The sequence below is a fragment of the Spizellomyces punctatus genome (assembly GCF_000182565.1).
Source record: "Spizellomyces punctatus DAOM BR117 chromosome Unknown supercont1.10, whole genome shotgun sequence".
Lineage (NCBI taxonomy): Eukaryota > Fungi > Chytridiomycota > Chytridiomycetes > Spizellomycetales > Spizellomycetaceae > Spizellomyces > Spizellomyces punctatus.
Genome location: NW_015971546.1, coordinates 673,021 through 698,849, shown reverse-complemented (window position 1 = coordinate 698,849; position 25,829 = coordinate 673,021). Strand labels below are relative to the sequence as shown.

Genomic DNA, 25,829 nt, shown 5'->3' with positions numbered 1-25,829 from the left:
GTTTACGATGATTTTTATTGGTATGTGCCATCAAGTGAGATCTGAAACGGATAGGAACCTCACCTGTTACGTTGGACATTAAAGATTTCCATGCGACGCCTGCATTTGGAGGTCTTGAAACTCGAGTTCCATCAATTCGATGTTGATGCGCAGACGGACAGTATCAGCATGTCCGATTTTGCGCTGTCTATCGTCAGCTATGCTTCTCCGCAACATTTGAAGAAGCTAGTGGAGAAGGCGCAGCATATTCCCAAATACGAAGAGCGAGTGACATTCCAGCAATTCTATGGTCAGCCCTTCCCCACATTTTCCATTGCGTCAGGACCATGTTCTCATCTGTTACCCCACCCTTAGAGTTTGACCAAATGATTCGAACCCGTCTGCATGACCTGGGACTGGCATACAAGCTCTACAATTCCATGTCCAGCGGCCTTGATCGCACGGACTTTCATCGGGTTGTGAAAGCCGTGACCAAGACGGATTTGACAAAAACGCAGGTGGATGTCATTTTTGATCTCTTTGACATCAATAAAGATGGGTATGTGCATAAGCGTTCGCTGGATATGGAAACGTCACTGATGAATCGTTGCACTAGACACTTGAATGTCGACGAATTTTACGCCCAAGTTATGAAAGGCCGCCACTCTCGAGGATTAGATACCCCTAGAGACATTGGAATATCCGAATTCTTTGGACATGTGGTTAGATGTGTAAAGGAAGCTTATGATGAAGCATAATGATGTTTTAAAGATCGGTAATAGACGAAACTTTTGCAACTGTTGAACCCAGTGCTTGTGTGATTACGTAAGCATCAGACTTGCACAAAGCTGGTGGAATCGATTTGGCCTCGTGGAATACTAGGCGATCAATCATGTCTTACCGTACTCAACCGGGTTTATACGGCCCTTCCCTCCTACCCCGAAAGACGGAACCCATGTGGTATACCAAGTACACAAAAGAAGCGCAAATGGAAACACTACTGCGAAGGGAGGAGGCATTGCGAGACAAGGTTGCGCGTGATGACACTCTGGTAGTACTTTGAAACGCATGCACTCATTTGTCCCAAAAATACACAGCGTGATACCATTGAATGGCCACGATTTCGCTCAACGCTTGTCTCTAACGTACCAGAAAGGGATCCTCGCGGCGTAAGCACAATGTTGGGCTATGCGTTTCCTCCGGATGTGATATGACTGATCTCCTGTTTCTCTGTGTCATAGATGGACGATGATAGCTTTGCAGGGTCGAGTATGGGCGAGCACAGCGATATGGGTGGAGAGATATTGGGGGAAACAGACGAGAGTTTTGATGCTGACGATGATTTGATGAGTTGAAGCAGATTCTAGAAAATGTTGGTGGGACTTGCCAGGCAATATAGGTGATGGCTTCATTGTGTATATATAATTATCTTTAAACTAAGGTATCTGGAACGTGCACTCGCGGTGCTGCTTGGTTGGTTGGCTGGTTGCGTTGGTCTTTAGCTTTTAAAGTTTCGGCGTGCGCGTGACAGCTCAGCATAGAAGGGTGCAATCGCGATGCTACCGATTATTCATAAAAGGCCGGGCGGTTGATTTCTATCTCACAGCAAAACGATCTTGCCAGAAAATCGACCGCGGATATAAGAGAATGACAACGCATACAGCAACTATATTACATCTTATGTACAAATCGATTCGTAGCATAATCCATTTGCTATGTGCGAATTCTGTTACGCTACGGCATTGCTAGAATACGGCAGACGCTCTCCTGCCTGGCGGAGGCTTGATTAGCGTTGAAAATGCCCCTTTCTTAACGATCAAAACCGGGTAGTCTGCGTTTTGTAGAACATACAGACTGACGCTTCCCAAAAACATACTGTCACAAGTTTTCCATATGACCAATTGGGCATGAGGACGAATGTCAAGAGTGGAGAAGCTGAAAGATCACGAATGATACCTAGTCAAACCGGATCTGCCGCGGCTCCCTACAATGATACAGGTCGGGTGGATCTGTTTTGACTGACGACAGTTGGGTAAGCAGATCTGTCAAGCTCCCAGGAGCAATGAGGATCCCATGACTTGCAGTCCTCACCGCTTCAATCAAGATCTCTCGTGGGTCGCCATATCGAATGTCCACTCTGTAAGGAATCCTCTCGGCGCCCACTTCGATGCGTATCTTGCCTACTTCTTCGTAGAGTTCGATCATTTTCTAGGAATCAGGCAAGCGACATCAATTTCCGTCCTGCGCTGGAACCTGGTATGTATGCATCGGTACCTACATCTCTCCTATAGTCTCCAGGCAAGTTTGGCCCAAATTGACCGGGCAGCGGCGAAATTGCCTATACTCACCGCAGAGACACATGATGACCTCGCACCTGATGAACGTCAAAGCACACCCTTAGACCCTAACCTTAACAACAGTCATCCGATCTCCTTCTTTCGCATATCCAGTAAAAGCAAATTTGAGAGCTTCAATGCTGTATTCACTGTCATCTACTCCCACAAGTAAATGGCGTCCACCGCTTAGGGGACTGAAAGTCGGGGTTTGAGCTGAGGGGGGTCCGGATGTTTCTCCAGTGCGGGTACGGAGGAGAGGTTCCGCATTAGAATACATTGTCTGTCCGAGATCGGTCACTGGATAGGCCGTTGGGTTAGCAATAGACTCTTGCAAAGAAAGAGTATCCGCCATAGTATTCTCGTTTTATGCGAGAAAAACACGGGTTTCGTTCCATCTGCAAAGGGGCTTCAGCAAACGTGACGCGACATTTGAACGCTACCTGGCGTTATGTAAGCGTCACTTGACCAAGTCTGTAGTTCATTAAGCAATGGACTTTTACGGGAAACTGAAAACATGTGGTGACTTATATTATTGAATTTGAGAGCTGTTTGATAAAAGGTGTACTGTATTCCTCCGGATTTTTCAATGAGAACCGCAAATCGTCAGCTCCCGCATCTGCTGCAAAACACCTTCTACCTGCCCTTCCAATCCGCGCCCCTCATTCGGGAAAGCAGTTCTGATGGCATTGAGCTTATCAAATGCGGATTCGTTGAATCGTAGCTGTGATTTCACTAGCGCTTCAAAACAAGGATCGAGATATGGCACCCGTAGATCAATAAGTTTCGGGATTTCGTTGATGAGCTGTTGATTGTAATGTTCATAAATTTCTCGCGCTGCATTAGCCTCTGCTTCCGCCTGGTTGGGTAGTCACGACAGAGTTGGTTTACATGAGATCCTCAGTAGCTTAGTAATGTTTTCCTTACCCTTGGCAGTTTTTGTGGGTCATCAGAGGGTTTTTCTACCAGCTTCCTGACGTTGCTCCGAAGACGATCATAATCGAGTAACTTCTTTTGTCGTATCTTTCGCGCGTCATTGAAGTCGGGGAACACCGCAACAAGTTTTCCAAGAGGATCGAGCACCGTCACACGGTAATTTGTATCCTATGGGGGAAGTGGTTAGAGGAGCCGATTTCGACAACATTCCTTTCCGTCCAACTCACCAGCTCTGACCTTGCTTGTTCGTCCATCTTTGACACGGCCAACTTATACTGTGCCCCTGCATATCCCAATGGTGACCCCTCCTCGTAGAATGAGTTGATGGTCTCCGCAATTCTTTGCTGTGCCAGGGTCATGCCTTGCCGAGGAGTCAGTACCGTCCCAAATTCCTGGTATTATGGTAGAGACGTAAAATGACATACCACGAACCGCATCCAAGTATCCTTTTGCTTCCCTATGCAAATTCTCCGCCTTATTCTCCAAACTAACAGGGAGGGATGGATTAAAACAAGGAAACCGCAGGATATATACAATAGAGTATATTACGTTCTCAGACGGCGTTCCTCTTCTTCGAATTCACGATCAATCTTGTAACCGGAATATTTTGGTTATCAGGTAAGGACACTTAGGAACGTTATAGCCAACGCCGCTGAACAATTTCCCCTCCCTGGTCCCTACCGTTCTATCCATTGCCCCAGTAGACTGCATCACCTGTTACGTTAACAATTCTTAGAGTCTGATGCTAGAGTGACAGATAAACACTAGTATGCCTTACCGAGGTAGTCGCTCGACTGACCGCCTTTTTCAAACCGTGCCTTGAAAAGAAGTGACTACATCAGTCTCCTTCTCTAGAATATAGAACATATGGCACCTATTGCAGTTCTAGACTTTTGTCCAACCCAGAGCGCTCTTTGACGCCTTCCAGTAAGCTGAGGGGAAAACATACCAACTCATTGCTCCTTTGTAGTGAAACCAAAAGTGGGAGCTTATCGGCAAAAGGGTATGCGCAGAGTTACAGTCTTGCTTGTAGCTTAGGAATGATGCCACCAGGCGGTACTAAATGTGTTGGCTGCAGAGCGTAAATTCTATTCGCCAAAGAAATTGGGCAACAAGATGGCCAGTGCTGGGCGGGGTGAGATTTGGAATGACTGACGCGCTCTCGTCATTTTGTGCTAAGCAAAGAACGTCAAGCCTCACTTGCAGTTTGCTTTGCTTTTCATCATATGGTTTTTGTGTGTGTGTGTAGGATAAAAGAACGAACAACAGATGAAATATAATTCCATGACCAGGATGAATAGTTTACACATATAGGCATTATGCAGGTCTACAAAGGCAGTTCATGAAGACAAGGTCTTTAAAATGACAATTACACTACCGTCTCTTCCTCAAAAAACGACCGTACTGAGATGGCTGTCGACTTGTCAAGGGAACAATCCCGTAGCTCGGCCACGGTGGCTGCTGCAATGCGTGCAAAAGTCCGAAGACCTTCTTGAATCACGAAACAATCTGCGTAGATAATAGTGAAGCAACGAACAAGCTTCCGTCATCTCACCAACTACGATACCATGAAATTTCAACTTTTCTGCGCTTCCAGACATTAGGTTTATCATCGGGAGCCAAGTGTCTTGCGCGGTAATGTTCATCTCTGGCAGTCCTTCCAGCAACTATAGTCACGCATTCGTTGATAGCGTGCTCTAGTAGTACCGCAACGTTAAGCCTAATCACTCCTACCTGTGCAATCTTCCCCTGAATAAGCGCTTCGCTATCAAGTCCCAACAGTAGAGCTAATTGAGATACTGCTTCAAACGTCTCTTGCGAGGAATGTACGGGATGACACTGAATAATGTTCTCTGTATTTGCTCCCACATGGGATGCGATTGCATGCTGTAATCGTAGAAATGGGGACGGGTCTCCATCGGGCTCAAGGGCAATCAGCGTGTGCACATGCGCGAATTTAGTTTTGCATGCTCGGATTCTTAAATGAGGCATTGTGGTTATCTGATATGTCTCCGCAAGGCTACCAAATCAATTTCAACCTCTCCACTTGTTTATCCACAAACGCTTCCATTTCGACGTCCGGCAAATTGCAAATCCAAGGCCCGTCGAGGCAGACAAATACAAGCGACGCCTTTGGGCAAGTAATATCCTATGAGGTATGGCTCAGCTTTGGCCCTGATTCAACCCATTCGCATCAGTTCAACCATACTCCTGGCGTAGTCGGCGTGACTTCCACAGCTGAAATAAGGTCACCGTTGAACGCCATCCCAGCTTGAGAGACTCAAAGCGCAGCCTTACCGCGTACTCTGAAACTTTTGGACACTTCACTATATCCTCTAAAATCCCATAATGGTGAATCCTGTAACTCCCTATTGAAGAGCACTGGTTGTACAGCATTGGGAACGTGTGACGAATATACACTAATAGGTTCTGGAGTATCTGTCACTCCTATAGGTACATTCATAGGCTCCATATAATTCATCGGTACATCTCCTGGGACGAAATCCGCAGACTCTGGAGGTGCCATCCGATTCTGTGCAGATTCTCCCACGTACGGACGGAATTGTTCTGAGGGATATGCAGAATGATACCGCGAAGCAGAGACCGGGGCTGTGACTTCTCCATGCATACTTTCTCGGCCCCATAAATCCTCTCTCTGATGGAGATCCTTTGCCCTCTGGAACCCTTCGCTGAATTCTCCTACGAATCGAGGTCCACTGAAGTTACTGTGCTGTTCAGGTCCCACCCCATCCATTCCGCCATCGCCCCGGAATTGAGGCACACCGTTATGCCATCCGTACAATCTCTTCTCCATATCTACTCCGCTTTTGGAACGTCTGAGCGCGTGAGCCGTGCGTTAGAAAGTTTGGGAAAGATGCTAGGTGACGAGCACCAGGGAGAAAGGCACGCGTCATGTCCGTGATCGAAATTTAGTCAGCAAAATGGTGTTTGAACACTCCATTCGTCTTGTCCGCCTTAACTTTTCGGCTTCCATCTGGACCAATCCGCTTGAGAAACGCAGAGCGGACGACAAGGTTGGTTCCAACGCTTGAAAGCGACGGGAATTACCGCACTCAAAGGAGACGAGATTGGCTTTTCGCAAAACCACTTGAGGAAAAGTGTCAGGACTATGACCAATCTCCCCTAACCTTTGAAGTACTGATCAAAAGACCCGAACAAAGCTCTATGCCTTCGTCAGAGAATTCACTGCGCCGGATGAACAAGTACAGCTTGGAGTAGGACTCGCAAAGAGTCTCATTTTCGGGGTCAGAAAGTTCTGACTCTGTGGTAGCAAAGTTCCTGACAGTCTGCCTTGTGATTTGAAAGGCGGTGTGCCCAACGCTCGCTCCTCTCGATGTACCAATTGTCGTGCATTTGTCACGGATCAGATCTACCCTATGCAGATTGCAGTTTGCAAGCGAATGATGTGTCTGCTTCACAATCCCGTACAATCCTGAGCAAAGTGAATTTTATGGCAACTTTGGCATTACATGAACTGCGGAGAGATATGAATCTCAACTTTCATTCTTAGTCCAAGCTCACATATGTTTTATGGTGGGTTGTGAATTAGCTAGACAAACACATGCATTTTACAACTCCTATTCGATGCGCGTGCAACGTCGAACTGCTCCTGCCAGAGTTTGCACATCACCGTGCTATCGTTTGAGGTACAGCTTCTGTGGGCAAGGTATGACTTCCTTCCATGGTATGACATCTTTGGGATTTGGGGGAGGCAAATGGGATGCATAGGAATTGAAGACCCTGTACTGAATAATTTGATTAAATGCATTGCTGTAGTATTGCAAGGCCCATTGCAAGGCCCTAGTAGATGCAGGCAACTGGTTATAGATAATGAAAATGTTGCACAGCAACTGGTAAATTGGGACCTATATATACCTGTTTACTTCCAGCTTCCACTTGTGTGCAACAGACCCCCAATCAGGACCATGGAACTGTTAAAGACTTCAACTGTCGGGAATCCAGCGGACCCTCAATATTGACTTTGCAGCATCGTGGATGCTGGCGTGCAACAACGACGAAGCATAGCAGGACTTGGAGAGCATCGGATTTTCGGTTGCTTGGTGTGTCAAGGCTCTCAATGGAGTGCCGCCACAAGAACCAGCTGTACAGTTATTGTCTAATGCGCCGGCTATCCAACATAAGCCGGAGTGGGATAAACACCGGGATGATTTGATTCATGCAGCGTTTCCAGTTGACTGTTTGGATGTGTTGTTAAACTTTCAAGAAGGGTTCCGTGTGCATTCGGGCTATGATTTTGTAGCGTGGGATGAAACCTTTCCCAAATGTTTCTGTTTTCACGCAACTTAAATATGACCGACGAGACGTCATTCTCTGCCTTGCATCCACCAGCATTACTATTGTATTTACTGAAGAAATGTCACACGTCGGTAGATACTAAAATTGCTGTGAAGTAAAGACCCATTAGTGATTTTGACGTAATTCCATACAAGAAAAGCAGATACCAACCCAGTCCTTGTCGACATCCAGCGCCCATTTGAACTTCTCTCTCAAAGTTCTGTTGAAAATTTTTTCCAACGGCACATCATACTTGTGACACCACGCTGCCGATATACGCGGGTCTATATAGTTAATTTTCGATGTGCTGAGCGCAGTTGTCTTGTTCTCGTCCTTGTTGAAGGAAGAAATCTTTTAGTCCCAGCCCACAAGCGCACGCAATTCATCATTATTCAAACCTTATCTATCAACAACATCTTTTGCGTTTTGATGCGATCAGTAAGTTGCTCATATTTTTTTTCCAATTTCTCCATCGTGAGTGCCGACTTCCTTGGTATCGGCGCTTCGGTAAGAGGAGATTTACCCTGCTCCGCCCGCTTCTCATTTTCTTTCTCTAGCTTCTTTCTAGCCTTCTCTTTCTCCTGTTCTTCCAGGAATACTTTATGCTTTTCAATGAATTCATCATCAATATCGCTTTCGTCTTGTGCGAGTTCGGGGCGCTTTTTCTTGAGTTTGGGATCGAGATCTAGCATCTCTCGCTTTACAAGCAAGCGCTCATACTTGATTGCGCGTATCTGTGCATGAGGTAAGCACTTGCACATCCGGATTGCAACAGTCAAAGTCGGCAAATACCTTGTCTTGAATGCGACCAATCTGGCCATGATGTCCTTTGGATACAGCGCGCTGATGGTTACAAAGAATGGCAACCTGTCGATTGGCGCGCTGATACGCCAAGACCTTCTCGGCTACGGTGCCGTCCACGGGAGTCTTTTTCAGCTCTTCTTGGAAAGTATGCGACGCGTTGTATGTACGGAATACTTTTGCTGTGAGTCCAGCCATATAGGTGGTCAAATGCTTGTTGAGAACTCCCGTCTGCATATGGATGAAATGGGTCCATCACAGTGTACGGACAAGATATGATCAGAAAAATGAGCAAACTCACGTTAATCCTGTCAAACAGCTGATCACCATCGGTCTTTGGCGGCTTTTTGAACAACTTCAGATTCTTGAATACTTGGTCATCCACCTGAACCTCGTTGTAGTATCGGATAGAATCTTTACCCAAGAAATCAAAGATGACTTTGTTTGGGGGCTCTAAACTGATGTGTTCGAATCGTAGCGAACAGCAACCGACTGTATCAGCCTCATCGTCGCCCTTTTCGTTACCAGCCCTAAGAGCGAGACGATCAATCAAGTACATGGCCGTAGCCCTCTGTCGGATCGCCATCTGCTTGTCTTTAAGTTCCGCAGTATAGTCTTTACGGATTCTGTGGATGTGACTCTGTATAGAGGGATAAGTGTACCTGTGTAAAGTGGTAAGTCGCAACCCTTCGCATGCTCACCTTCAAATTTCGCGATTTCTCAAACTTCTTCATATCGCTTTGTCCTTTTAATGATGATGTCGCTGCGAGGAACACGTATTTGATAGATTCATTGACGTTTTCCTTCCACATGGCAAGCCAGGTAACTGTATTGTCGTGAATGACATCAGCCCACTTATGCCCTGCGGGAGGTTCTGGTACTTGTGCATCCTTCCCAATGTTGATCGTGACTTGCTCGGGTTGGACGCGCAGCTGGAAGCATATTGAGTAAGCTATTTTCGCATAGAATTCGTACGACCACAGGTCAAAATTTCTATACCTTGAGAGTACCAGTCTTAGGATGCTCTCCACGACCACGGAAGAGCCCAGGAGGTTCTATTCGATAGTTTCCAACTTTCTCTTTGCGTCCATCCAGATATGCCCACCCATATTTTTCATCCAGCTTAGCCTTCTCTTCTTTTAGTTTCTATAGGCCACACCTGTTCAGTAAGCAAGTGATACAAAAAAGCATGCCCGGGAAACCCACCAGCTTCTCTTCCTTGGACATGGCTTTCTTTTTTTCCTTTTCTTGTTGCAAGTGCTCTGCGATCGGCGAAAAATCGCATTCGCTGAACTCTTTGATAGGGGAAGCCTGTCTTACGCCAGTAAGTTTCTCCCAAAAGGTAGGATAGAGGAGCCAACCGACTCGATACCTTCTTTTGTCGCTTCAGTATGGTAAGGAAGTCTGCAAAGAAGTTCTTTTGGAATATTGGATTGTCTCCCCAATCTGTGCCGAGAACTCCAGCAAAGAAAGTGGCCACCTCCTCAGCTTCCGGTTCCAAATCGATGGGTTTTCCTGTTCAACCAACCATTAATCAACAGAGTCCAATGACGACGCGACCGTTGAAAACGGAAAACTCACCCTTATACTTCATCTTGACACCGTGCGGCTCGTAAGGAGGTGGAAACATAGGACCATTGTGATCTAATGTCGTCCACTTTATTGAATTGTCTTTCTCCTGGTCAAGCCACCATTTGTACTCTTCCTCTTCGTCCTCCTCTTCTTCCTTGGTCTTCTTTCCGGGCGAAGCGGTGGCTGATGCTTCCCGCTTACGTGATTTCTTCTGTGTTTTCTTGTCGTCCATCTCGGCACCAGAATCTGCTGACTGGGCGGCCCGTTTACGCTTCGGCGTCACCTAAGGTTGTCGTAAGTAACGGGAAACGGAAAACGATGATAGCCTCGTTAAATGGCTATACCTTTCCATTTGTCTTCTCCTGCTTTACTGCAGGACTTTTCTTCCCAGGACGTTCTGTCTTTACCCTTTTGGACTATTGAAGACACGCGAGAGCCTCGGTCAGTCATCGCATGGTTATCGCACCTCTGATACCTGGCTTGCTACTACTTACCAGAGGCACGTCGGAATCACTGTCTGAGCCCACTTCCTTACTTAATCTCTTCGGCGGTGCTTTCGAGCCAGCTATGGGATGACACCAAAATTATTCCCAAGTCAAGTAAATAAATCGACCTCGCGTCCACATAAAGGACGGTTCTGTCATTCGCCTTGGCATGGCTGAAGGTTGGCACCTACTCACCCTGACCTCTTCCATTTTGGGTATTCTTGGCGTCTGAAGCAGCCTTTCCAGCAGTTGCACCGCTTGTCTTTTTGCGTCGCGCAAGAGGCACGTCTGAATCGCTGTCACCATCGTCAATGGTTGACGGTCGTGAGCCAGGTTCCTTTTTTACGGCTACTGTTCGGCGAACTCTCAATGGTACATCGTCCTCGCTGTCTGACATTACGACACTAGTCGTTTTGCGGGCTTGCTGCGTAAGGTGTGAACCAACTGCAGTCGCGTTAAATAAGCTTATAGATCATCGCTGAAAAAAGGGCATTGAGCAGATCTTACTTGAACTGCCAAAAGTCTCTCACTGGAGGGAAACGCTCGTGAACTGAGATTCGTTCTTTAAATAGCAGCAGTTCGTGCTAGGTAAATGCGTGTGGGCAAAGAACAAAAACAAAATGGCAAAGTCCCCGCGTCGCTCACATCAAAAGGCCCACACAGTTTGGGACTTAGATTTTTTTGTCCAAATTTGGCAACGCGTTTTGCAATGGCCCTTTTTGTTTTCTTTTGTTTAGGGATCTTTTGCTGGGGAGGGGTGGGGCGGAAGTGGAAGCTCGCCTTTGGTTCAAAGCCAACGGGGGGCGCAAGGCATCAGCCATGGCATTGTCGTTGGCAAGCTATTCGCCAAATGTCTGCTAATGCTGTTAATGCAGTCTTCCTTGAAAAATTATCTACAAATGCAATAAAACTATTCTACATCATCATTGTCATCTCCTTCCTCCCAAAGCCTTCTTACACCTTCCACATGATTTCTATCAATGACAGCTAGCACATTTACGCCTTCCCTTTGTGCTCCCACTTCCTCACATACGTCCTTTAGCCGTTCAATAATACGCTCACATTTGATAGCTTTCCTTGCTTCCCCTTCCTGCCTACGCCGTCCCGCTTCTCCATGCATGCCCATTAAATGCTTTGAGATAATCTTATGATATGCAGCCAGTCCCTTTGGGTCTAGCACCAGAGATTGCAATCGACTGTCTGCTAACGGTGAACCCGTATTGATATTTTTCATGTCCCCAAGCGATACTCCCACTTTGTGAAACAACTGTCGAAGCTCCGACTGGAGATCCACGGTGGGTGCTTCTTCTGTTATATTCGGATCCATACTTGCCATCTTTGCAGAGGACGAAAAGTACCGTGAAGTTTCCTCGGCATGACCAATACCAATGAACTCTACAGGTAATCTTTCCTGCTGGCCTCGCTCGACAGCCTCGATGGTATCCCAGCCAGGTCGGAGACCAGTCGACTCCAATGCATCTATCCATTCGTCCGGTACACCTGCGTCCATAAATTCACCTCGCTTGCGTTCGACCCACGTTCGGACCTCCTGCAGGGACGTTTCCACATTCCCATCTCGCTCCTCCAGATCCTGAAAGTGTCCCTGTTTGAGTATAGCGGCATATCGGTTGAGCCACATTGCGCTCTCCTCCGCTTCATCGACACATATCCATCCAAGATTTCCCTTCAAATTTGATATCGCGCGCTGGACATCTCGTGATGGGAGATTGAGGAGAGATGTTCCAAGTATGTGCACCCTTGTGTTGGTTAGTCCATCCAATAGCGGGTGCTTGATGCAGTGGGCGAGCCATTCCTCGTTGGCTTTCCAAACGAGCGAGACGTAGCTTGCAGAAGGGAAGACGGGTGTTGGAGAATGTTGAACGCCTCGGAAGAGGTTCCGTAAAAACGACATGATTCCCTTCAAACTCGAACACCATCGCGCTTGGCATTTTGAACCAAGTCTGAATGTAGTCACGTGATACAAAGTGCTGAGAGGCAAAAAGTTGAAGATTGGAGGAATGACATTATATGTGCAGTTTGCTGCAGGCATGGCCAATTCAAGAAATCAAATAGTACTTAAGAAAACAATATGTATCAGGTCAAGTCCTCTAACAAGGTCTCTAGGCACTGAGACGTAGTCGGGCAAACTCTAGGGAAAGAGACACGGCCTCTTCAACGCCAGCAAGGTCCGTTCCGGCTCCTGCGGCGGACTCATCTTTACCACCCTTTCGGCCACCAACCTTTTGGCTCACCACATCTGCCCAGTCTGTCGCTTTCAGTCCTTTATCAACATATTCCTAAGAGAAGTGGGTTAGTAACAAAACTTGAGATACTCGATATGTTAAAAAATCTCACCTTGGGCACGATACATTGGTACGATACTTTGCTTGATTCAGCGTCAACTGTCAGTAGCATGGCAGCCTTTGTCTTTAGTCCCTTGACAGCTTCAATGGCTTTGGCAAGTGCCTAAAACAAGATATTAGTACCGACGATCCAACTCGGTAGTCGCTGCTGCAATGTCTCACCTTAGTGTTGCCACCGTATGGAAGAACTTCAACCAAAAACGGTACGTCGGGGTTCTGGTCAAAGTAGGTCTTCACCCGCTCTGCAGCCTCCTTCATCTCCTTTGCTTTCCGCGCCTTGTCTTGATCATCAAACTCCTTTTTGATCGCAGCAAACGTTTGTCGGAGCTTGTGCTTTCGCAATACAGGTAGCGCAGCCTCATCAAGATCCTTTCCAGTCGTCTTGAGCCCAGTCTCCAAAGCTGAACCTTGCAATCCTTTCAAATCCGCAATCTTCCGGTCAAATTCGTCGGCTAATCGTTGCACCTCAAATGCTTCTTCTCCAGTGACTGCAACAATTCGCCTGATTCCCTTCGAAATGCTACTTTCTTCCAAAATAACAAAGCGTTTTATGTCGCCAGTTTGCTTGACGTGTGTTCCTCCACAGAACTCAACGGACGTTTCCGACCATTTTGGATTGGCAGAGTCTTTGAGCATTTCATCAACGTCAAAGCCAATTGATACGACTCGGACAGGATCAGGATACGTCTATAGGTTGGTCGGGTTAACATCCAGAAACAGCCAGGCTTGCGCAGACCAGAAAAGACGATGATTACCTCTCCAAACACAGCACGAAGTCCATTAATAGATTTGCCCAAATGCAATGGCACATCCTTTGTAAACATCTTGTGGTTCTTTTTGATAAATTCGTTGGAAATATCTTCAATCTGAGTCAACTGTTCTATCGTTGGTGCATTCTTTGCCGAGAAATCAAAACGAAGTTTCTCCGGTGCAACCAATGAGCCCTTCTGATCAACAACATCTCCCAGTGTCTTCTTTAGCGCGAAATTGAGGATATGGGTTGCGGTGTGATTGTTACGAATGGGCCATCTTCGCAATTCATCATAAGAACAGACCACCTCCGTACCCACAGACAGACTACCGTACTTGAGGTAGCCAATGTGAAGTACATAACCTCCAAACGGTTGGACATCGTCTACCGCGAATTCCGCTTGACCGTCAACAGTGATGGAGCCAGTGTCGTATTGTTGTCCACCCTGCTCGGCGTAAAAGTTGGTTTTATCCAGGAGAATACCGAATCGTCGGGTGAATGACTCGCTCGCAACAGACTTTACAAATTTGCCATCGGCATAGATTGCTTTGACGGTGGCCTGAATGTCATCAGTGCCTAATTGCCGAGCTTCAAAATTGCGAATCATAGAGTGCCACGGTTCTCAAAAGTTACATACCATACTTGTAACGATCATCAGTTCTCGGCACGTCAGGATTCTTCTCCAACTCTCCCAAATCATGGATGTTCAGTGCAACCACGTCCCCTTTATCTTTGGAACCCGTCGCTTTTGATCGTTCCTTGGCAGCCTGTTGGGCCCTCTCAAACTCCATCTCGTCTACCTGCAATCCGCTTTCTTCGGCCATGAGTCTGGTCAGATCGACAGGGAATCCATATGTGTCGTAAAGCCGCCAGACATCCGCCCCGTTCAGTGTACTAGCATTTTCAGAACGAGCCTTTGCAAGGTATTCTCCAAAGAGCTTCTCCCCACGGTCAAGAGTCTTAGCAAAACTTCGCTCTTCCTCGTCAAGAATCTCCTTCAGATCATCAATCCGTTTTGTGATTTCCGGGAAAGCTTCACCCTAAGAAAAATGGGTTCAGTGACTAGGCTCATTGTAGAACTACTGAGACAAGCCACGTACCATCTCAGCGGTCACAGTATCCACCAACCGGGAGAAAAAACCGTCAATCGGTGTATTAAATTTGTTGCGGACGTAGCGAGCAGCACGTCGGATAATCCGTCGCAGGACGTACCCACGGCCCTCATTGGAAGGGACCCCTCCATCACTGATGGCAAATGCGAGCGTGCGAATATGATCAGCAACGACACGGTAAGCGGTATCAATTCCATCCACATCGTCTGGCCCAACCCGTCCTGCATACGGTCTCGCACCAGTTAACTTCTGAATAGCAGCAAAGATCCCTGCAAAGACATCCGTATCATAGTTTGATCGCTTATTCTGTAGAATTGAAACGAGTCGCTCCAGGCCCATGCCGGTATCGATATGTTTGTTGGGTAGAGGTTTTAGGGATCGGTCAGGTTCACGGTTGAACTGCATGAAGACGAGGTTCCAAATCTCCAGGACATCCGGATCGTCCTGATTGACCAAATGTGAAGCATTTCGCCCGCCAATTCTATCAAAGTGGATTTCACTGCATGGACCGCAGGGACCTTGATCACCCATTTCTGTAAATAGACCACCAGTTAAGCTTTGAAAATCGGACATGGATATACATGTTCTATTACCCCAAAAATTATCTTTACTATCACCGGGTAAGATGTGGTCCTCAGGAACACCAATGTCCAGCCACAATTTTCTGGCCTCCTCATCAGGTGCCAACCGCATTTTCTCATCTCCACCAAAGTAAGTGACATACAGGCGATCCGAGGGCAACTTGTACACGTTGGTGAGAAGGTCCCAGGCCATGGCAATGGCTTCCTTTTTAAAGTAGTCACCAAACGACCAGTTTCCAAGCATCTCGAAGAAGGTATGGTGGTAAGTGTCCTTTCCTACGTCTTCGAGATCATTGTGCTTTCCTCCAGCACGTATGCATTTCTGTGTGTTGGCAGCGCGCTTGAGCTTTCCCAAGTCAGAGTTCCGGTCAACAGTACCCAAAAAGATGGGTTTGAACTATAAGGACGCAACCATTCGTTAATATCCAGAAATACAGCAGATTAGCAGCGCGACTCGACAAACCTGGTTCATACCCGAGTTGGCAAACAGGAGTGTCGGGTCATCGTGCGGAATTGTGGCAGAGGAGGGAACGAAGGTGTGTTGGTGCTTTTGGGTGAAGAATTCGATATACGTCTGTCGCACTCTGGAGACGGGCCATTCCAGATCCACCGTCATCTTGGTTGCGCTGTGTGAGCTCCTAATGAAAAATCCACAGAATAGCGAAGAGGACACGTTCCTCTGAATCACAGAACAGGTGTAGCGAGATCTCGGAAACGATGTATTTATCTGCAATAGCCGGTAGCAGATCCCATGCATCACCCGTCAAAAAAAAGGGCGTCCCTCGGCCTCGTCCTCGTTGATAAACAAAGACGTTCCGTGGCACAGCAAGAGTCACGCTTGTCGATGGTTGGCTTTGCTGGAGATGATGCGAACCCCGACGACCATCGAGGCAACATGTCTCCCGATCGTTCACCACCCCACAGCTCCCCACCCCAAACAGAATCAAGTTACATAGACCTTCCATCCTCTTCCCCCAATCCGCCTTCAAATTCCCCTCCCGTCGAATCCCAACCATCCGAACCGCAAGATGCAGCGCAAGCAACTCGCATGCAGAGTGTTTTTCACAGGCTGCTGTTCTCATCCAGTAGAGGCCACCAGCCAAATAACACAAGAGAACGCTGGGATGAAATGTGCTTTGTAACTTTAAAGCAGGTGAGAACTAAGCTGTCTTGCCGGTTTCATATGCGTAATAACACACACCTACAGACGAACGAAAGGAGAAGAAAGAATCTGGAACCCAAAGTGCAGTTGATATGTTTTGCGAAACGACCTCCTGGAGATGACAGCGTGCGTAGAGATATGACCTTGTAGTGCTCCTTTTATGGATGGCGAGCATTAATAGTATGGCGCTTTATGCAGCAAAATGATCACTTGCATCTCATACTATCACACGATTTTGAGGAAACAACACGGCATATCGAAGGGATGAACCAGAATATGAAGGAAACACCACAAACAAGCGACTCCACATTAAGGTGAATCTTCCATCGTCTTTCAGTAAAGACCGTTCACTCATTCATTGCCAGTACAACAGTCCAGATTGATCTTACGCAATCAATCGGCTCGCGTGCATTCGCAGCAAAGGAGTATATGGCAACACTCTTTAGACCTCAGATGGAGCTGGCAAAAAAATACGCTGAAAGCTGGTCAAATGGTAGCCAGGCCAAACTGATACGCACATATATCGTCGTGGTGGGGAGCGGGGCTCCTATCCATTTGGCGAAGCGGTGTTGGCGGCGCTGGCAAGAGTGGTCATCACATTCGCGAAAGTAATTTCACTATTCTTTGATATACAATTTATTTATATGGTCATCTTGGCAGTGGTTTCTTTCTCTTGCGTTTGCATGAACGGCAAAGGCAATTACCATCCATATCCGTACTCTCAGAGAGTGTGTCATCGCTTCCACTACTGCTACTACTACTTGAGCCACTAGAGCTACTGCTATCGGGAGGCACTGCGGGAACAGTCTCCAAGGTACGAATGCGCTCTCTCAGTCTCGCATAGAATTCAGAAGAGGAAGACAATTCTTCTAATCTAGTTGTAAACTTTTTTGCCAACCGTGGACGAGAATACCTCGTGTGTAGCCAAACGGTTTCCAAGTTTGTTCTTGAACAGAAATTCTGCGTAACGGCAATCGTAAAGTCTTCACAGATACTTAGTCCCCAGCAGATTTGCACGTTTGCAAATGGAATAAGAGCACTTACCACAGTTTATGACAACGTGATGCCAGCCGCCTGGTACAAAGACAGTTTCTCCTGGCTTCTGAATAATTTCTCTCATTCCTAAACGTTCGCCTAAAGTCTTTCCATCAGATGTTCGTGCCTCCATGCTTGGATACACGTGTGCAAACCAGCTGGCTGCTTCATGATCTGGCACATGTGCGGGTTCAATGATATCTCTGGGGGTCCCCGGCGGAAACAGCACCCAGCGCTTGTGACCATATACTATCGCATTCCAGGCACTTGTTCCTAGTGGATCCTGCAAATTGAGAGGTTGGCGCAAATCAAATGAACTGGCTAAACACGGGGGGGGGGGGGGGGGTACCTACCACATGTATACCAGTCCCAGACCGCGCTGGTCCGACCACCATCCAACGGTACGGGGGTCGGCGGCGCTCACCGCATAATCGAAAAAGATCATCGCGAAAATATTTTGGAACTTCATAATCTTCTAGAAGTTTGCACGTAGGTTGTGATTCTTTCCTCTCGCTATCCCAATCTTCACCCTCTAATGCTCGCTTTGATTTTTGTTTCTTTTGTCTACGTTTAGACCGTCCAGAATTATTGTACTTCCGCTCTCCAAATGTGCTGTCGAAGATATAGAGTGGCGAATCGTCCTTGGCTGCCTCTCCGGACACAAGAGCATAGTGCATAAAGTACTTTACCGGTAGGTACACCGGATCGCCGTCGTCATCTTCTCCCACCTTAAACTTCTCTTCTCTGTACGTGTCTAAAAACGATTCAGGGCACCATCGTTTCTCGGCAGGCCAAGTCCTTGTGGCTCCTTCGATGACAACGGGAATGGCAGGCTCTTCGAAGCGTCGTATAAATTCTTCCTCTGATACTTCATCGTAGTTTATTCTCTCAACGCAATCCCTAGAGCATACTAAGAAGCTGCGAGTGGAAAAACAATGTTTCGACCAGCCAAAACTGTCCAGCTCTGGGGTTGTGGGACTTATTCAGAATTCTAAGAGTAAAGTATCGCTATGCCTAACCGTTCTTGGACCACGTACCTGACCTCGCCGCTGCCTTTGCCTTTGCTAGTTTTCGCTCATATCTATGCTTCTTTATCTTCGTGGGTAGGTACTTTAGCCGCTCGTCCGCAGAGGCAGTCATGCGGGAGGAAGATGCGTGGGAAAAAGGTTAGAGTTAACCTTGTCGCTGGTTTCGCCCAATTTGAGGATCACGTAACCAAGTGGCGCAGACCTTTGGCGTGGCCGTGTTCCATCCATTGCTCTTCTCGCTTGCGACCATCCTTCGCCAGTCGTCCAATTTTATCACAATGAACTTCAGCGTAAATTGTATAGCAATCATAGGCAAATTGGTACCTACTCGCTGCCTTGCAGCTCTCCATACCCGCTGCTCTGCAAACTCACGCGACTAATCGCTCGATTGTTGTTCAGAATAATCCTTTGTACATAAAAAACTTCAGCCAATCTCACCAAGACTTGAAGTACCACTATATCGCACATACCTCTATTGATATAATTGAAGAAAGAAGTGCGTAATGGAGCATAGTGTACGCCGTATACGACTTGAAGACTGACTACTGACCGAGCTTTTCAACTGAAGTTAGTGCAGCGGCAAAGCATACTGACCAATACCTGGGACTTCTGTACGCCATGGAGGATTTGGCTGTGTAAGTAATAGATACCTCTCTCCTCTGCATTTTATGGACCGGTTTTTATGTTATCTATCAGCTTCGGGTACATAACAAACACTCGGATCAAATTTATACTTGTGATTAGCCTGGCCGACGTCATCATCAAAGACCAAGATATGAAAAACGTGAGCAGCTGGCGTTGGCAATATGCTTTCCATGTTGTGCTTTCTAAGTAACCTTTCTTATCGCAGTTGTTCCGCAGAATACACAACGCCTACGTCAATCTAGTTTCAAATCCCTTCTACGATCCTGACAGTAAAAAACCCATCGTATCCACAAGATTTGAGCAAGCAATGCGAGAGATTGCAACATAACCCCTATAATATAAGTCTGGAAGGAATATTGTTCCCTGCCATGTGACTGGAACCTGCGCCGTTCTGTGTGTCTCGATGAGTATAACACACAATCTCTGATATCCTCAACAAGATCAACACGACGGCTCCGGATATCTCAAAAGTACGCCCACTATATTCGGTCCGCATCCCATTATGGATGTACCAAGAACTGGTTGAAGCAGGTATACATTGTTGCCAGCGCGCTGCGCCCATCCGTACGCAAATCCTTTCTGCGTCCACTTCACCAGTCTCGCCTGGAATCCGCCTGCTAAAAAATCCTTCAGTTGCTGTCATCCCCCGAGTCCACCGAACCTGATCCAGAATCGCTCTCATTACTAGAGGAATCGGTAGCTCTACTCAGCCCAACTGGAAGATATTGCAGAAGTAATTTCCTTTAGTTTCTGAATATTATTAAACATTACCATGCGCGAATTCACCTGGGCCCTTTGACTTGGAGTTGGGTTTTCCACTCTTTGGAGGCTTATGCGCACGATGACTTGCTACTCCCCTTCCGGAATGCCCTTTGACATAATTATACAATCTCCACAAAGTACTTTTACTGAGAACTTCTATGTCCAACTCAATTTCCCCTTGATCCATCGTCTAGGTAGTTATGTCGCATTGTGAATGAGTGCATTTGAGTATCGAATAGAGACAATAATTATGCTTACGTCTGGTAACGCCGACCCGCTCCTGATGATCTCCATTACTTTATCAATTCTTTCCGGAGGGAGTTCAGCAACTAGCTCGCTCAATTCGGTCTTTTGCTCGTATGTAAGCTCTGGCAGTTTTTCGCCGTTTTCCCCATCATCGCTACTATACTCCACCCGCCGCCGCGGCTTGGCCTTCTCACCCGATTTTTTTGAAGACGGTCTTCTACTTGTTGCGCCGGGATTTGCAGATTTCGTCTTCGATTTGGGAGCTTTGACTTTGGTGGCTGACGAGGGCGTTTGAGTGATAGTAGCCATGCTTTTGCGCTTTTGTTTTTTCTTTGCCCGCTTTTCTTGCAGCCATGCCATTTGGGTTGTGATGGCTTGCAATTGCTGCTGGAGTAGCTTGAGCTGTAAAGCGTCTGTATCTTAAAGCAACCGAACAAACAGTAAGGCCGTCTGGTTAAGTAGAGGGGCAAAACAGCTACCTTGACCAACCTTCATCATCATCGTCGGATGAGGAATACTCGTCCGCTACCGGCTGCGCCTTGATCTTCGCTTTCGACGCACGCTGTGATCGCGGCGGAGCAGGAGAACCACCGTGCGGCCTTTCCTTCCATTTCCGTTCAAAGACCTCCTCCAATTTCTTCCCAAAGTTATACACGTCTGTCCCTGGAGGATTGAAGGTATAACAGTTGTTGAACATCAATCTTGCGTCTGCTTCGAATTCCTCGGCCGTATGGTAGTCTCCGGCATCGAGTTTCCGACGGATTGTTGATAAGTCCATAGGATTTTTGATGATGTCGGTATAATGAGGGATACCCAATGCAAGTGGATCAACAGGCTGGAGGAAAGGGAAGTTATACGCTGCGTGTTGCTTCTTATGCAGTTCACGAAGGACTTCGGAACAGAACTTCATGTCCCGGTCTGCCAATTTAGTCTTGCTTAAGGGGTGTTTCGTAGAAGGAGTTGACGTCACAATCGGAATATCTTTCAACGGAGCGTGTATTTCTCGTTTAGGGCGCCCAGCTTCTGATGGTGTAGCTGCCCCTCCTCCCTCGACATGAATCTGATCACGAAATTAGCACGAGACACTACTGGCATTCCACTACAGAGAGGAACTCACCCCCACCATCGAATCCGCGGTGGATAACCGCTTCTTATTCTTCTCGGGTTTTACCTACATCGTAGCATGTTAAGACGACAGTTGTCTTAATTTGGACGGTAAAACAAACCTCAGTCGGCAATTTCTCCATATATTTGTGGAACGATCGCTCCAAGTTCACACCATTTTGCCCAACTGGCGCTTCGCGACCATTGAAAGCATAACAGTTGTCAATCATCAATTGTACGTCGTCAACGAACTCTTGAGCACTCGAGTATTGGTTAGTCCGAAGCTTGTTCTCAACTGTGGATAGATCCATAGGCGTTTTGACGATATCAAAATAAGTCGGAATGTTCAATGCGATTGGGTCGACAGGTACAAGGAATGGTCGGGCGTCTTTGAGTCGCTTCAAACTGCGTAGTACGTTGCCGCAGAATTTTAGCTGTTCGCGAGTCAATGCATCCCCCACTGTAGGATTGAATGCATCCTTTGAAATGCGATACGAGCCAGTCCGATATAATAAGCAAGGCGAAAGAGGGAAAGAGGGAAAGCTTCGAGAGATTCTTACCTCTCCTTGCCTTGATCCTTGCCGGGAAATGGCAGCTGGGGAAGGCAGCGAGGACGAGTTCGTAGATTGAACTGGACCACCACTGCTCGGAGTATCCGACGGTCGAAAGGGCAAAGGGTCGCTTATTTTCCCACCCTCTAATTTCATTTCATCCTCATCGCCATTTCCGTGTAATTCTCTATTACTGCTTGCCGTTGGCGTTGTACAAGGATGTAGTTCCGAAGAGTGGACGTTGTTGTGCTTCCCCTGGTGCAAGTGCTCCTCTGTTTCTGTAACTAATGGTGCAGAGCTTTCATATCCATTACGAGCGTCATTCATCTCGATTTCGTCGGAATCAGCGGATCTATGTCTTTTCGCTTTGAAGTCGGAAGTCTCGTCATGAATATCGGCACTACTTTGAATGCGCCTAACATTAGTATTTAGACTCAGCATATGACACAGAGAGCGCTGTACACTTCCTACCCCTCATCAGTTTCCAACACCTGATCCGCTGCTCGCTTCCTGGAATCCACTCCCGTCGCCATTTCCATTCACCACATAGATCGACCAATCAATACGTTTCTTCAGGCGCGCCAAACGCCCGCGTCGTGTCCAGCGCACCCTCAACGAAACGACAGGATAGCAGCAACCGTGTGCTGTTTAACTCTGCCTTGACGCAAGCGCAGACTGTTGAAGTGCAGATGCGAGCAAACGACAATTTGGGAGAGTACGCGCCGGTGCCTCTATTTTGTTTCAGACGGAGCAGCGATCTCACACCAGCCCTGTATGGAAGGAAGACAGATGCAGCAGTCAGTGACAGGATCGCAGGTGCGAAGTTGTCCCCCGTGCGCGGCAAGTACGTTTACTGGCAATCCGCGATCAAGCTGCCTCAATCCGAACGTTACTTGAATTGGTTCGCGGGGGGGATGTCAATGCACGTGATTTATATTGCTGACTAAGCGATTGTATTACCCATCAGAACAGCATTTACGACAGACTACTGCATTGAGTCGACAATACAGACAAAAGAATTCAGGCTTCAAAGTATTCTTCGATTTGCCTGATTAGATCTGATTTCTTCTTTGCTGGTTTGCGGTCTTTGCTGAGTAGAAATTCCGACAGTTGAGCAACCGTGAAGGACGATAACTGTAGCAAGACAAATAAATATCTTATGCTGCTGCAACAAGATTGAACATGATATATCTACCTTTCCATCCTTGCATTTGGCTCTAAATGCTGATTCGCTCAGATCTACGTCGCTTTTACTTCGCTTTTGGCCACCGTCAACTGCTTTGACCCGTTTTGTCTTCGGTTGTTCCACTACCACCTCATCCTCTTCTTGTTCACCGAGCGCCTGCTTGAAATCACGAATTCTGTCACCTGCTCGCTTATGCATTGCTTCTGTGCGAGGAAGGGTAGTATCTGGTTTCGATACGCAGTAAGCAAAGGCGTAGATAGGTGACACAACAGACCAGCGTTCCTACCATCGATTTCTTCAGCAAAATCTCTCCGGAGAGCAATCGCCTGGAGGTTGTTATAATGTTTCTGCAAGACTGAAACACATCATTAAAGGATGATCACTGATGAACATCTATCGATATTCTCTCACCTGGATTCTCGTAGTTTGCAGCATCCTATGCCCAGGGAGGGAGCTCGGTTAGACAGCGCTACGTGGCGGACACCACCTTCGGTTCTTACGTAGTTTTTAATGACGAGGCTATGGACAACTTCTTTCGCCAAATCCGTGTGTTCCGGAGAGACTATGTATTTTGCATCAAAGGAAAGATATGAGGGTCCACACAGGAAATGCCGATAAACGGCAGGTATCCATACTCTGAGAGGCCGTGGAAGCTGGAATTCTGCGGTTATCGTCTTCAAACGGGAGATAGATCACGTGAAAACCGCAAGGAATCTCATCGCCATTCTTATCAACGCATCCTTTCTATAACGGAGCGGATCTGGTGAGCCGGCGAACACATACATAGTACCCATCGGACATACCTGCGGCAACAAAGCCACCAATCGCGGCGCCGCATTACGACGAGCAATTAGTCGACAGATAGCGATCTTTCCTCGAATGCTCAATCTCTCCAAAAAGTGCGCGAAAACGCTTGTACTTCCCGTGTATTCCTAGAGGGTTGTGAGCAGTTTGGTAGAGAAGGCAGTGACTACAATCTCCTACCGATTCGTCCGGATATATGAAAGCAGCATGCTTCACATTATACTTAAATTTGAGCGCATGCCTGTCCTTAAATCCAAGCAGAACTAGCCCTGAAGACACTTTAAGTAACAAAAAAGTATCACAAGGTTGCATACGCCCTACCTGGATCGCCAAAGTACTTGATTCCATTCACTTCACTTTTGGTGAACACCACCTAGAAACGGAATGGATTCAGTAACAACAATTGGCATAAAGGCGTGGCGCGTGATGCGGATAAGATTACCAACCTTTTGACCACCATACACCCAGTATGATTTCATATCAGTGGGGAGCAAGGATTGAGCTGTCGCCTTTCGAATCGACGAGTCTCTCATTAACATTGGAGATTGCCGTCCACCAGTTCATGGGCAAACGTTACCGAGCACGCCCAAGTCGTCACTGTTCTAACTTCAGCATTCGTTCGACGATCCAGATAGGTATAATTTCCTTTCCGCTGCTCCAGGACCAAATTATATCTTCAGCGAAAACACATCAGCACTACCACGAAATCATTAGAGCTATCAACTGTATCTGACAACACGCACCCTTTTACTCCTATTGTCAGTCCTTCGTGCAAGTGTAACGGTACCCGGAAGGTGGTTCTTTTCTTCGTTTCCCGCCTTAGGATTTTCTTCTGCATTTCCTCGTACTTGCGCGAAGCTGACGCGGGGACTTCGGCGCTATCCTCACCGGCACCGACTACTCCTGGAAGATCCTGCACGACGGCGTCTCAATAATCACAAAAGCCTGCGTAACTTCAACTTATCTTACCTGGAAGAAGACGTCAAATTTGAAGCTATTGTTCCCAATTTCCACAGGAAATAATTCTATAGAGATGCCCAGATCTTGCAAGTCCTTGCAGTACCACTTCAGGGTTCCTCAGGCTCAACATTATGCATCTTGAGCATCGCCTTACCTGAGCACGAACCCTCGCATTTCGCTGTAGGGTTAGGTTACCGGTATGTGGACTATCATTGTGGGTGATCAAGAATATGCGCTTCGTGCTGACCTTCTGCCCTCTACGCGGAACACTTTGAATAAGATAATATGTACGACATCTGAAATACAAATGCCAATAGACTCAAACCCGGCAGAAAATAGATTGGAGCACGTCCAAAAGACTTCAGCAAGCGAATAGTCATCAGAGCTACCGATTTCGGTAGAGACCTTATCTCTGTCTATTAGAGGTCTCAGTTAGCTGCCTATTTAATTTGCAAGCATTTGAATACGCACTATTTGCAAGTTTTTCCAGGTCCAGAATGCGATCCACATCTGGAACATCCAAGTCGTATTGGACGTAGATGTGTTTAAATCCTTGCTCGTTGTGACTTTCGTTCTGATGATGACTGTGAGCCAACCCAAAGATAAATTAAATACTTGAGGCTTCGCTTACCGTTCCAAAGAAGACCAGTCCCATCAGATCTGACTCGCTTTGCACAATCTTATTTTGGAGAAAACGGGCCGCACACCGAAGGGCACCACTGAAGTGCGAGATTCCATTTTCGTCAGTCTCATGCATTGGTAGAGTTGCCTATCGAGTCCCAATTTCAGCAAGAGGGCAATTTCATGCGCTGCCTCCTTGTTGGCTGGTACATACATCAACAGCAAAAATGACATTGTCCCTCTCGGCAATGTCGACCTGGCATCGGACGCTCAACGCCTGTAACACTTCACTGGACATTCACATAATAAACTGACCTCTATGGATGCATCCTGCTCCTCTTCCTCTTCCTCCTCCTCCTCCTCAAAAGTATTCCAGTTGGAGTAACTTGACATTACAGTTTGCCTGGATGCAAGCCAGCAGCAACGCAACGTTAGACTGAGTGCGTCTAGGAGGCGTGTCTATTCATTAATCCCAAAAAGGCTATATGGATATGG

At 47.0% G+C, this 25,829-nt stretch overlaps 14 protein-coding genes across 14 annotated transcripts; 4 read left to right on the top strand and 10 right to left on the bottom strand.

The window, feature by feature from the left end:
- Positions 1–90: 90 nt before the first annotated feature.
- On the top strand, positions 91–737 carry SPPG_05945 (uncharacterized protein; the record flags this gene model as incomplete). Its single annotated transcript, XM_016754153.1, has 3 exons — positions 91–289; positions 355–538; positions 596–737. 3 exons carry the CDS (start codon positions 91–93, stop codon positions 735–737), a joined length of 525 nt encoding a protein of 174 aa, XP_016607034.1.
- A 126-nt stretch (positions 738–863) lies between these two features.
- On the top strand, positions 864–1,435 carry SPPG_05944 (uncharacterized protein). Its single transcript, XM_016754152.1, has 3 exons — positions 864–1,009; positions 1,077–1,148; positions 1,221–1,435. Exons 1-3 carry the CDS (start codon positions 872–874, stop codon positions 1,332–1,334), a joined length of 324 nt encoding a protein of 107 aa, XP_016607033.1. The 5' UTR covers positions 864–871; the 3' UTR covers positions 1,335–1,435.
- Positions 1,436–1,634: 199 nt separating this feature from the next.
- On the bottom strand, positions 1,635–2,707 carry SPPG_05943 (uncharacterized protein). Its single transcript, XM_016754151.1, has 5 exons — positions 2,389–2,707; positions 2,258–2,317; positions 2,071–2,187; positions 1,936–1,997; positions 1,635–1,854 (listed from the first exon to the last, which is right to left on the bottom strand). The coding sequence occupies exons 1-5, from the start codon at positions 2,665–2,667 to the stop codon at positions 1,725–1,727; spliced, it is 648 nt and encodes a 215-aa protein (XP_016607032.1). The 5' UTR covers positions 2,668–2,707; the 3' UTR covers positions 1,635–1,724.
- Positions 2,708–2,814: 107 nt separating this feature from the next.
- SPPG_09334 (amphiphysin-like protein RVS161) lies at positions 2,815–4,390 on the bottom strand. The gene is made up of 8 exons (XM_016757493.1): positions 4,198–4,390; positions 4,027–4,066; positions 3,930–3,962; positions 3,798–3,838; positions 3,674–3,735; positions 3,476–3,609; positions 3,240–3,416; positions 2,815–3,171 (listed from the first exon to the last, which is right to left on the bottom strand). Exons 1-8 carry the CDS (start codon positions 4,203–4,205, stop codon positions 2,899–2,901), a joined length of 768 nt encoding a protein of 255 aa, XP_016607031.1. The 5' UTR covers positions 4,206–4,390; the 3' UTR covers positions 2,815–2,898.
- Positions 4,391–4,617: 227 nt separating this feature from the next.
- On the bottom strand, positions 4,618–5,240 carry SPPG_09333 (uncharacterized protein; the record flags this gene model as incomplete). Its single annotated transcript, XM_016757492.1, has 3 exons — positions 4,618–4,757; positions 4,816–4,915; positions 4,983–5,240. 3 exons carry the CDS (start codon positions 5,238–5,240, stop codon positions 4,618–4,620), a joined length of 498 nt encoding a protein of 165 aa, XP_016607030.1.
- Positions 5,241–5,529: 289 nt separating this feature from the next.
- SPPG_09332 (uncharacterized protein) lies at positions 5,530–6,063 on the bottom strand (the record flags this gene model as incomplete). Its single annotated transcript, XM_016757491.1, has 1 exon — positions 5,530–6,063. One exon carries the CDS (start codon positions 6,061–6,063, stop codon positions 5,530–5,532), a length of 534 nt encoding a protein of 177 aa, XP_016607029.1.
- Positions 6,064–7,376: 1,313 nt separating this feature from the next.
- SPPG_05941 (DNA topoisomerase 1) lies at positions 7,377–11,119 on the bottom strand. The gene is made up of 14 exons (XM_016754150.1): positions 10,931–11,119; positions 10,619–10,867; positions 10,433–10,503; positions 10,283–10,354; positions 9,948–10,221; positions 9,739–9,881; positions 9,573–9,677; positions 9,366–9,512; positions 9,068–9,298; positions 8,668–9,006; positions 8,358–8,597; positions 7,964–8,299; positions 7,737–7,898; positions 7,377–7,673 (listed from the first exon to the last, which is right to left on the bottom strand). The coding sequence occupies exons 2-14, from the start codon at positions 10,818–10,820 to the stop codon at positions 7,665–7,667; spliced, it is 2,331 nt and encodes a 776-aa protein (XP_016607028.1). The 5' UTR covers positions 10,821–10,867; positions 10,931–11,119; the 3' UTR covers positions 7,377–7,664.
- A 157-nt stretch (positions 11,120–11,276) lies between these two features.
- SPPG_05940 (uncharacterized protein) lies at positions 11,277–12,342 on the bottom strand. Its single transcript, XM_016754149.1, has one exon. The coding sequence runs from the start codon at positions 12,333–12,335 to the stop codon at positions 11,334–11,336; it is 1,002 nt and encodes a 333-aa protein (XP_016607027.1). The 5' UTR covers positions 12,336–12,342; the 3' UTR covers positions 11,277–11,333.
- Positions 12,343–12,418: 76 nt separating this feature from the next.
- Positions 12,419–16,028, bottom strand: SPPG_05939 (alanine-tRNA ligase). The gene is made up of 8 exons (XM_016754148.1): positions 15,694–16,028; positions 15,243–15,627; positions 14,638–15,182; positions 14,175–14,577; positions 13,542–14,113; positions 12,949–13,473; positions 12,779–12,889; positions 12,419–12,720 (listed from the first exon to the last, which is right to left on the bottom strand). The coding sequence occupies exons 1-8, from the start codon at positions 15,985–15,987 to the stop codon at positions 12,544–12,546; spliced, it is 3,012 nt and encodes a 1,003-aa protein (XP_016607026.1). The 5' UTR covers positions 15,988–16,028; the 3' UTR covers positions 12,419–12,543.
- Positions 16,029–16,074: 46 nt separating this feature from the next.
- On the top strand, positions 16,075–17,043 carry SPPG_09331 (uncharacterized protein; the record flags this gene model as incomplete). The annotated part of the gene is made up of 4 exons (XM_016757490.1): positions 16,075–16,383; positions 16,438–16,518; positions 16,591–16,706; positions 16,758–17,043. 4 exons carry the CDS (start codon positions 16,075–16,077, stop codon positions 17,002–17,004), a joined length of 753 nt encoding a protein of 250 aa, XP_016607025.1. The 3' UTR covers positions 17,005–17,043.
- On the bottom strand, positions 17,013–18,595 carry SPPG_05938 (uncharacterized protein). The gene is made up of 4 exons (XM_016754147.1): positions 18,465–18,595; positions 17,781–18,391; positions 17,437–17,710; positions 17,013–17,375 (listed from the first exon to the last, which is right to left on the bottom strand). Exons 1-4 carry the CDS (start codon positions 18,565–18,567, stop codon positions 17,041–17,043), a joined length of 1,323 nt encoding a protein of 440 aa, XP_016607024.1. The 5' UTR covers positions 18,568–18,595; the 3' UTR covers positions 17,013–17,040.
- Positions 18,596–18,700: 105 nt separating this feature from the next.
- Positions 18,701–19,881, top strand: SPPG_09330 (uncharacterized protein). The gene is made up of 5 exons (XM_016757489.1): positions 18,701–18,775; positions 18,855–18,951; positions 19,024–19,090; positions 19,152–19,239; positions 19,306–19,881. Exons 1-5 carry the CDS (start codon positions 18,734–18,736, stop codon positions 19,426–19,428), a joined length of 417 nt encoding a protein of 138 aa, XP_016607023.1. The 5' UTR covers positions 18,701–18,733; the 3' UTR covers positions 19,429–19,881.
- Positions 19,263–22,636, bottom strand: SPPG_05937 (uncharacterized protein). Its single transcript, XM_016754146.1, has 8 exons — positions 22,235–22,636; positions 21,773–22,166; positions 21,335–21,691; positions 21,226–21,279; positions 20,598–21,168; positions 20,121–20,527; positions 19,887–20,052; positions 19,263–19,815 (listed from the first exon to the last, which is right to left on the bottom strand). Exons 1-8 carry the CDS (start codon positions 22,300–22,302, stop codon positions 19,730–19,732), a joined length of 2,103 nt encoding a protein of 700 aa, XP_016607022.1. The 5' UTR covers positions 22,303–22,636; the 3' UTR covers positions 19,263–19,729.
- A 50-nt stretch (positions 22,637–22,686) lies between these two features.
- Positions 22,687–25,754, bottom strand: SPPG_05936 (ATP-dependent DNA helicase II, 70 kDa subunit (ku70)). Its single transcript, XM_016754145.1, has 19 exons — positions 25,650–25,754; positions 25,549–25,590; positions 25,345–25,482; positions 25,185–25,287; positions 25,039–25,129; positions 24,868–24,970; positions 24,723–24,806; positions 24,497–24,666; positions 24,331–24,427; positions 24,200–24,262; positions 24,075–24,126; positions 23,934–24,022; positions 23,753–23,881; positions 23,585–23,693; positions 23,450–23,511; positions 23,361–23,385; positions 23,236–23,304; positions 22,959–23,173; positions 22,687–22,897 (listed from the first exon to the last, which is right to left on the bottom strand). Exons 1-19 carry the CDS (start codon positions 25,725–25,727, stop codon positions 22,784–22,786), a joined length of 1,833 nt encoding a protein of 610 aa, XP_016607021.1. The 5' UTR covers positions 25,728–25,754; the 3' UTR covers positions 22,687–22,783.
- Between the last annotated feature and the right edge of the window lie 75 nt (positions 25,755–25,829).

Coding starts and splice junctions, on each gene's coding strand:
- SPPG_05936 (XM_016754145.1), bottom strand. CDS start 25,727: ATGTCAAGTTACTCCAACTGGAATACTTTTGAGGAGGAGGAGGAGGAA. Junction 24,127..24,199: donor GGGTGTATGGTGGTCAAAAG/GTTGGTAATCTT, acceptor TTCCGTTTCTAG/GTGGTGTTCACCAAAAGTGA. Junction 23,386..23,449: donor GCCTCGTCATTAAAAACTAC/GTAAGAACCGAA, acceptor CCCTGGGCATAG/GATGCTGCAAACTACGAGAA.
- SPPG_05939 (XM_016754148.1), bottom strand. CDS start 15,987: ATGCATGGGATCTGCTACCGGCTATTGCAGATAAATACATCGTTTCCG. Junction 15,183..15,242: donor TAGTAAAGATAATTTTTGGG/GTAATAGAACAT, acceptor GTCTATTTACAG/AAATGGGTGATCAAGGTCCC. Junction 12,721..12,778: donor ACCAATGTATCGTGCCCAAG/GTGAGATTTTTT, acceptor CACTTCTCTTAG/GAATATGTTGATAAAGGACT.
- SPPG_05938 (XM_016754147.1), bottom strand. CDS start 18,567: ATGACTGCCTCTGCGGACGAGCGGCTAAAGTACCTACCCACGAAGATA. Junction 18,392..18,464: donor AAAGGCAGCGGCGAGGTCAG/GTACGTGGTCCA, acceptor CCACAACCCCAG/AGCTGGACAGTTTTGGCTGG. Junction 17,376..17,436: donor TCACGTTGTCATAAACTGTG/GTAAGTGCTCTT, acceptor GTATCTGTGAAG/ACTTTACGATTGCCGTTACG.
- SPPG_05937 (XM_016754146.1), bottom strand. CDS start 22,302: ATGGAAATGGCGACGGGAGTGGATTCCAGGAAGCGAGCAGCGGATCAG. Junction 20,053..20,120: donor GCGGGTCGGCGTTACCAGAC/GTAAGCATAATT, acceptor ATAACTACCTAG/ACGATGGATCAAGGGGAAAT. Junction 19,816..19,886: donor CTCCAAGTCAAAGGGCCCAG/GTGAATTCGCGC, acceptor AATATCTTCCAG/TTGGGCTGAGTAGAGCTACC.
- SPPG_05943 (XM_016754151.1), bottom strand. CDS start 2,667: ATGGCGGATACTCTTTCTTTGCAAGAGTCTATTGCTAACCCAACGGCC. Junction 2,318..2,388: donor ATCGGATGACTGTTGTTAAG/GTTAGGGTCTAA, acceptor CGGTGAGTATAG/GCAATTTCGCCGCTGCCCGG. Junction 1,998..2,070: donor GAGAGATCTTGATTGAAGCG/GTGAGGACTGCA, acceptor AACTGTCGTCAG/TCAAAACAGATCCACCCGAC.
- SPPG_05941 (XM_016754150.1), bottom strand. CDS start 10,820: ATGTCAGACAGCGAGGACGATGTACCATTGAGAGTTCGCCGAACAGTA. Junction 10,222..10,282: donor AGGAGAAGACAAATGGAAAG/GTATAGCCATTT, acceptor CGACAACCTTAG/GTGACGCCGAAGCGTAAACG. Junction 9,678..9,738: donor TACTGAAGCGACAAAAGAAG/GTATCGAGTCGG, acceptor GGCGTAAGACAG/GCTTCCCCTATCAAAGAGTT.
- SPPG_09334 (XM_016757493.1), bottom strand. Junction 3,736..3,797: donor GAGGAACGCCGTCTGAGAAC/GTAATATACTCT, acceptor CCTCCCTGTTAG/TTTGGAGAATAAGGCGGAGA. Junction 3,417..3,475: donor AACAAGCAAGGTCAGAGCTG/GTGAGTTGGACG, acceptor CTTCCCCCATAG/GATACAAATTACCGTGTGAC.
- SPPG_05944 (XM_016754152.1), top strand. CDS start 872: ATGTCTTACCGTACTCAACCGGGTTTATACGGCCCTTCCCTCCTACCC. Junction 1,010..1,076: donor AGGAGGCATTGCGAGACAAG/GTTGCGCGTGAT, acceptor AAAAATACACAG/CGTGATACCATTGAATGGCC. Junction 1,149..1,220: donor CAGAAAGGGATCCTCGCGGC/GTAAGCACAATG, acceptor TCTGTGTCATAG/ATGGACGATGATAGCTTTGC.
- SPPG_05940 (XM_016754149.1), bottom strand. CDS start 12,335: ATGTCGTTTTTACGGAACCTCTTCCGAGGCGTTCAACATTCTCCAACA.
- SPPG_09330 (XM_016757489.1), top strand. CDS start 18,734: ATGAACTTCAGCGTAAATTGTATAGCAATCATAGGCAAATTG. Junction 18,952..19,023: donor TGATATAATTGAAGAAAGAA/GTGCGTAATGGA, acceptor TTTCAACTGAAG/TTAGTGCAGCGGCAAAGCAT. Junction 19,240..19,305: donor AAGACCAAGATATGAAAAAC/GTGAGCAGCTGG, acceptor TTCTTATCGCAG/TTGTTCCGCAGAATACACAA.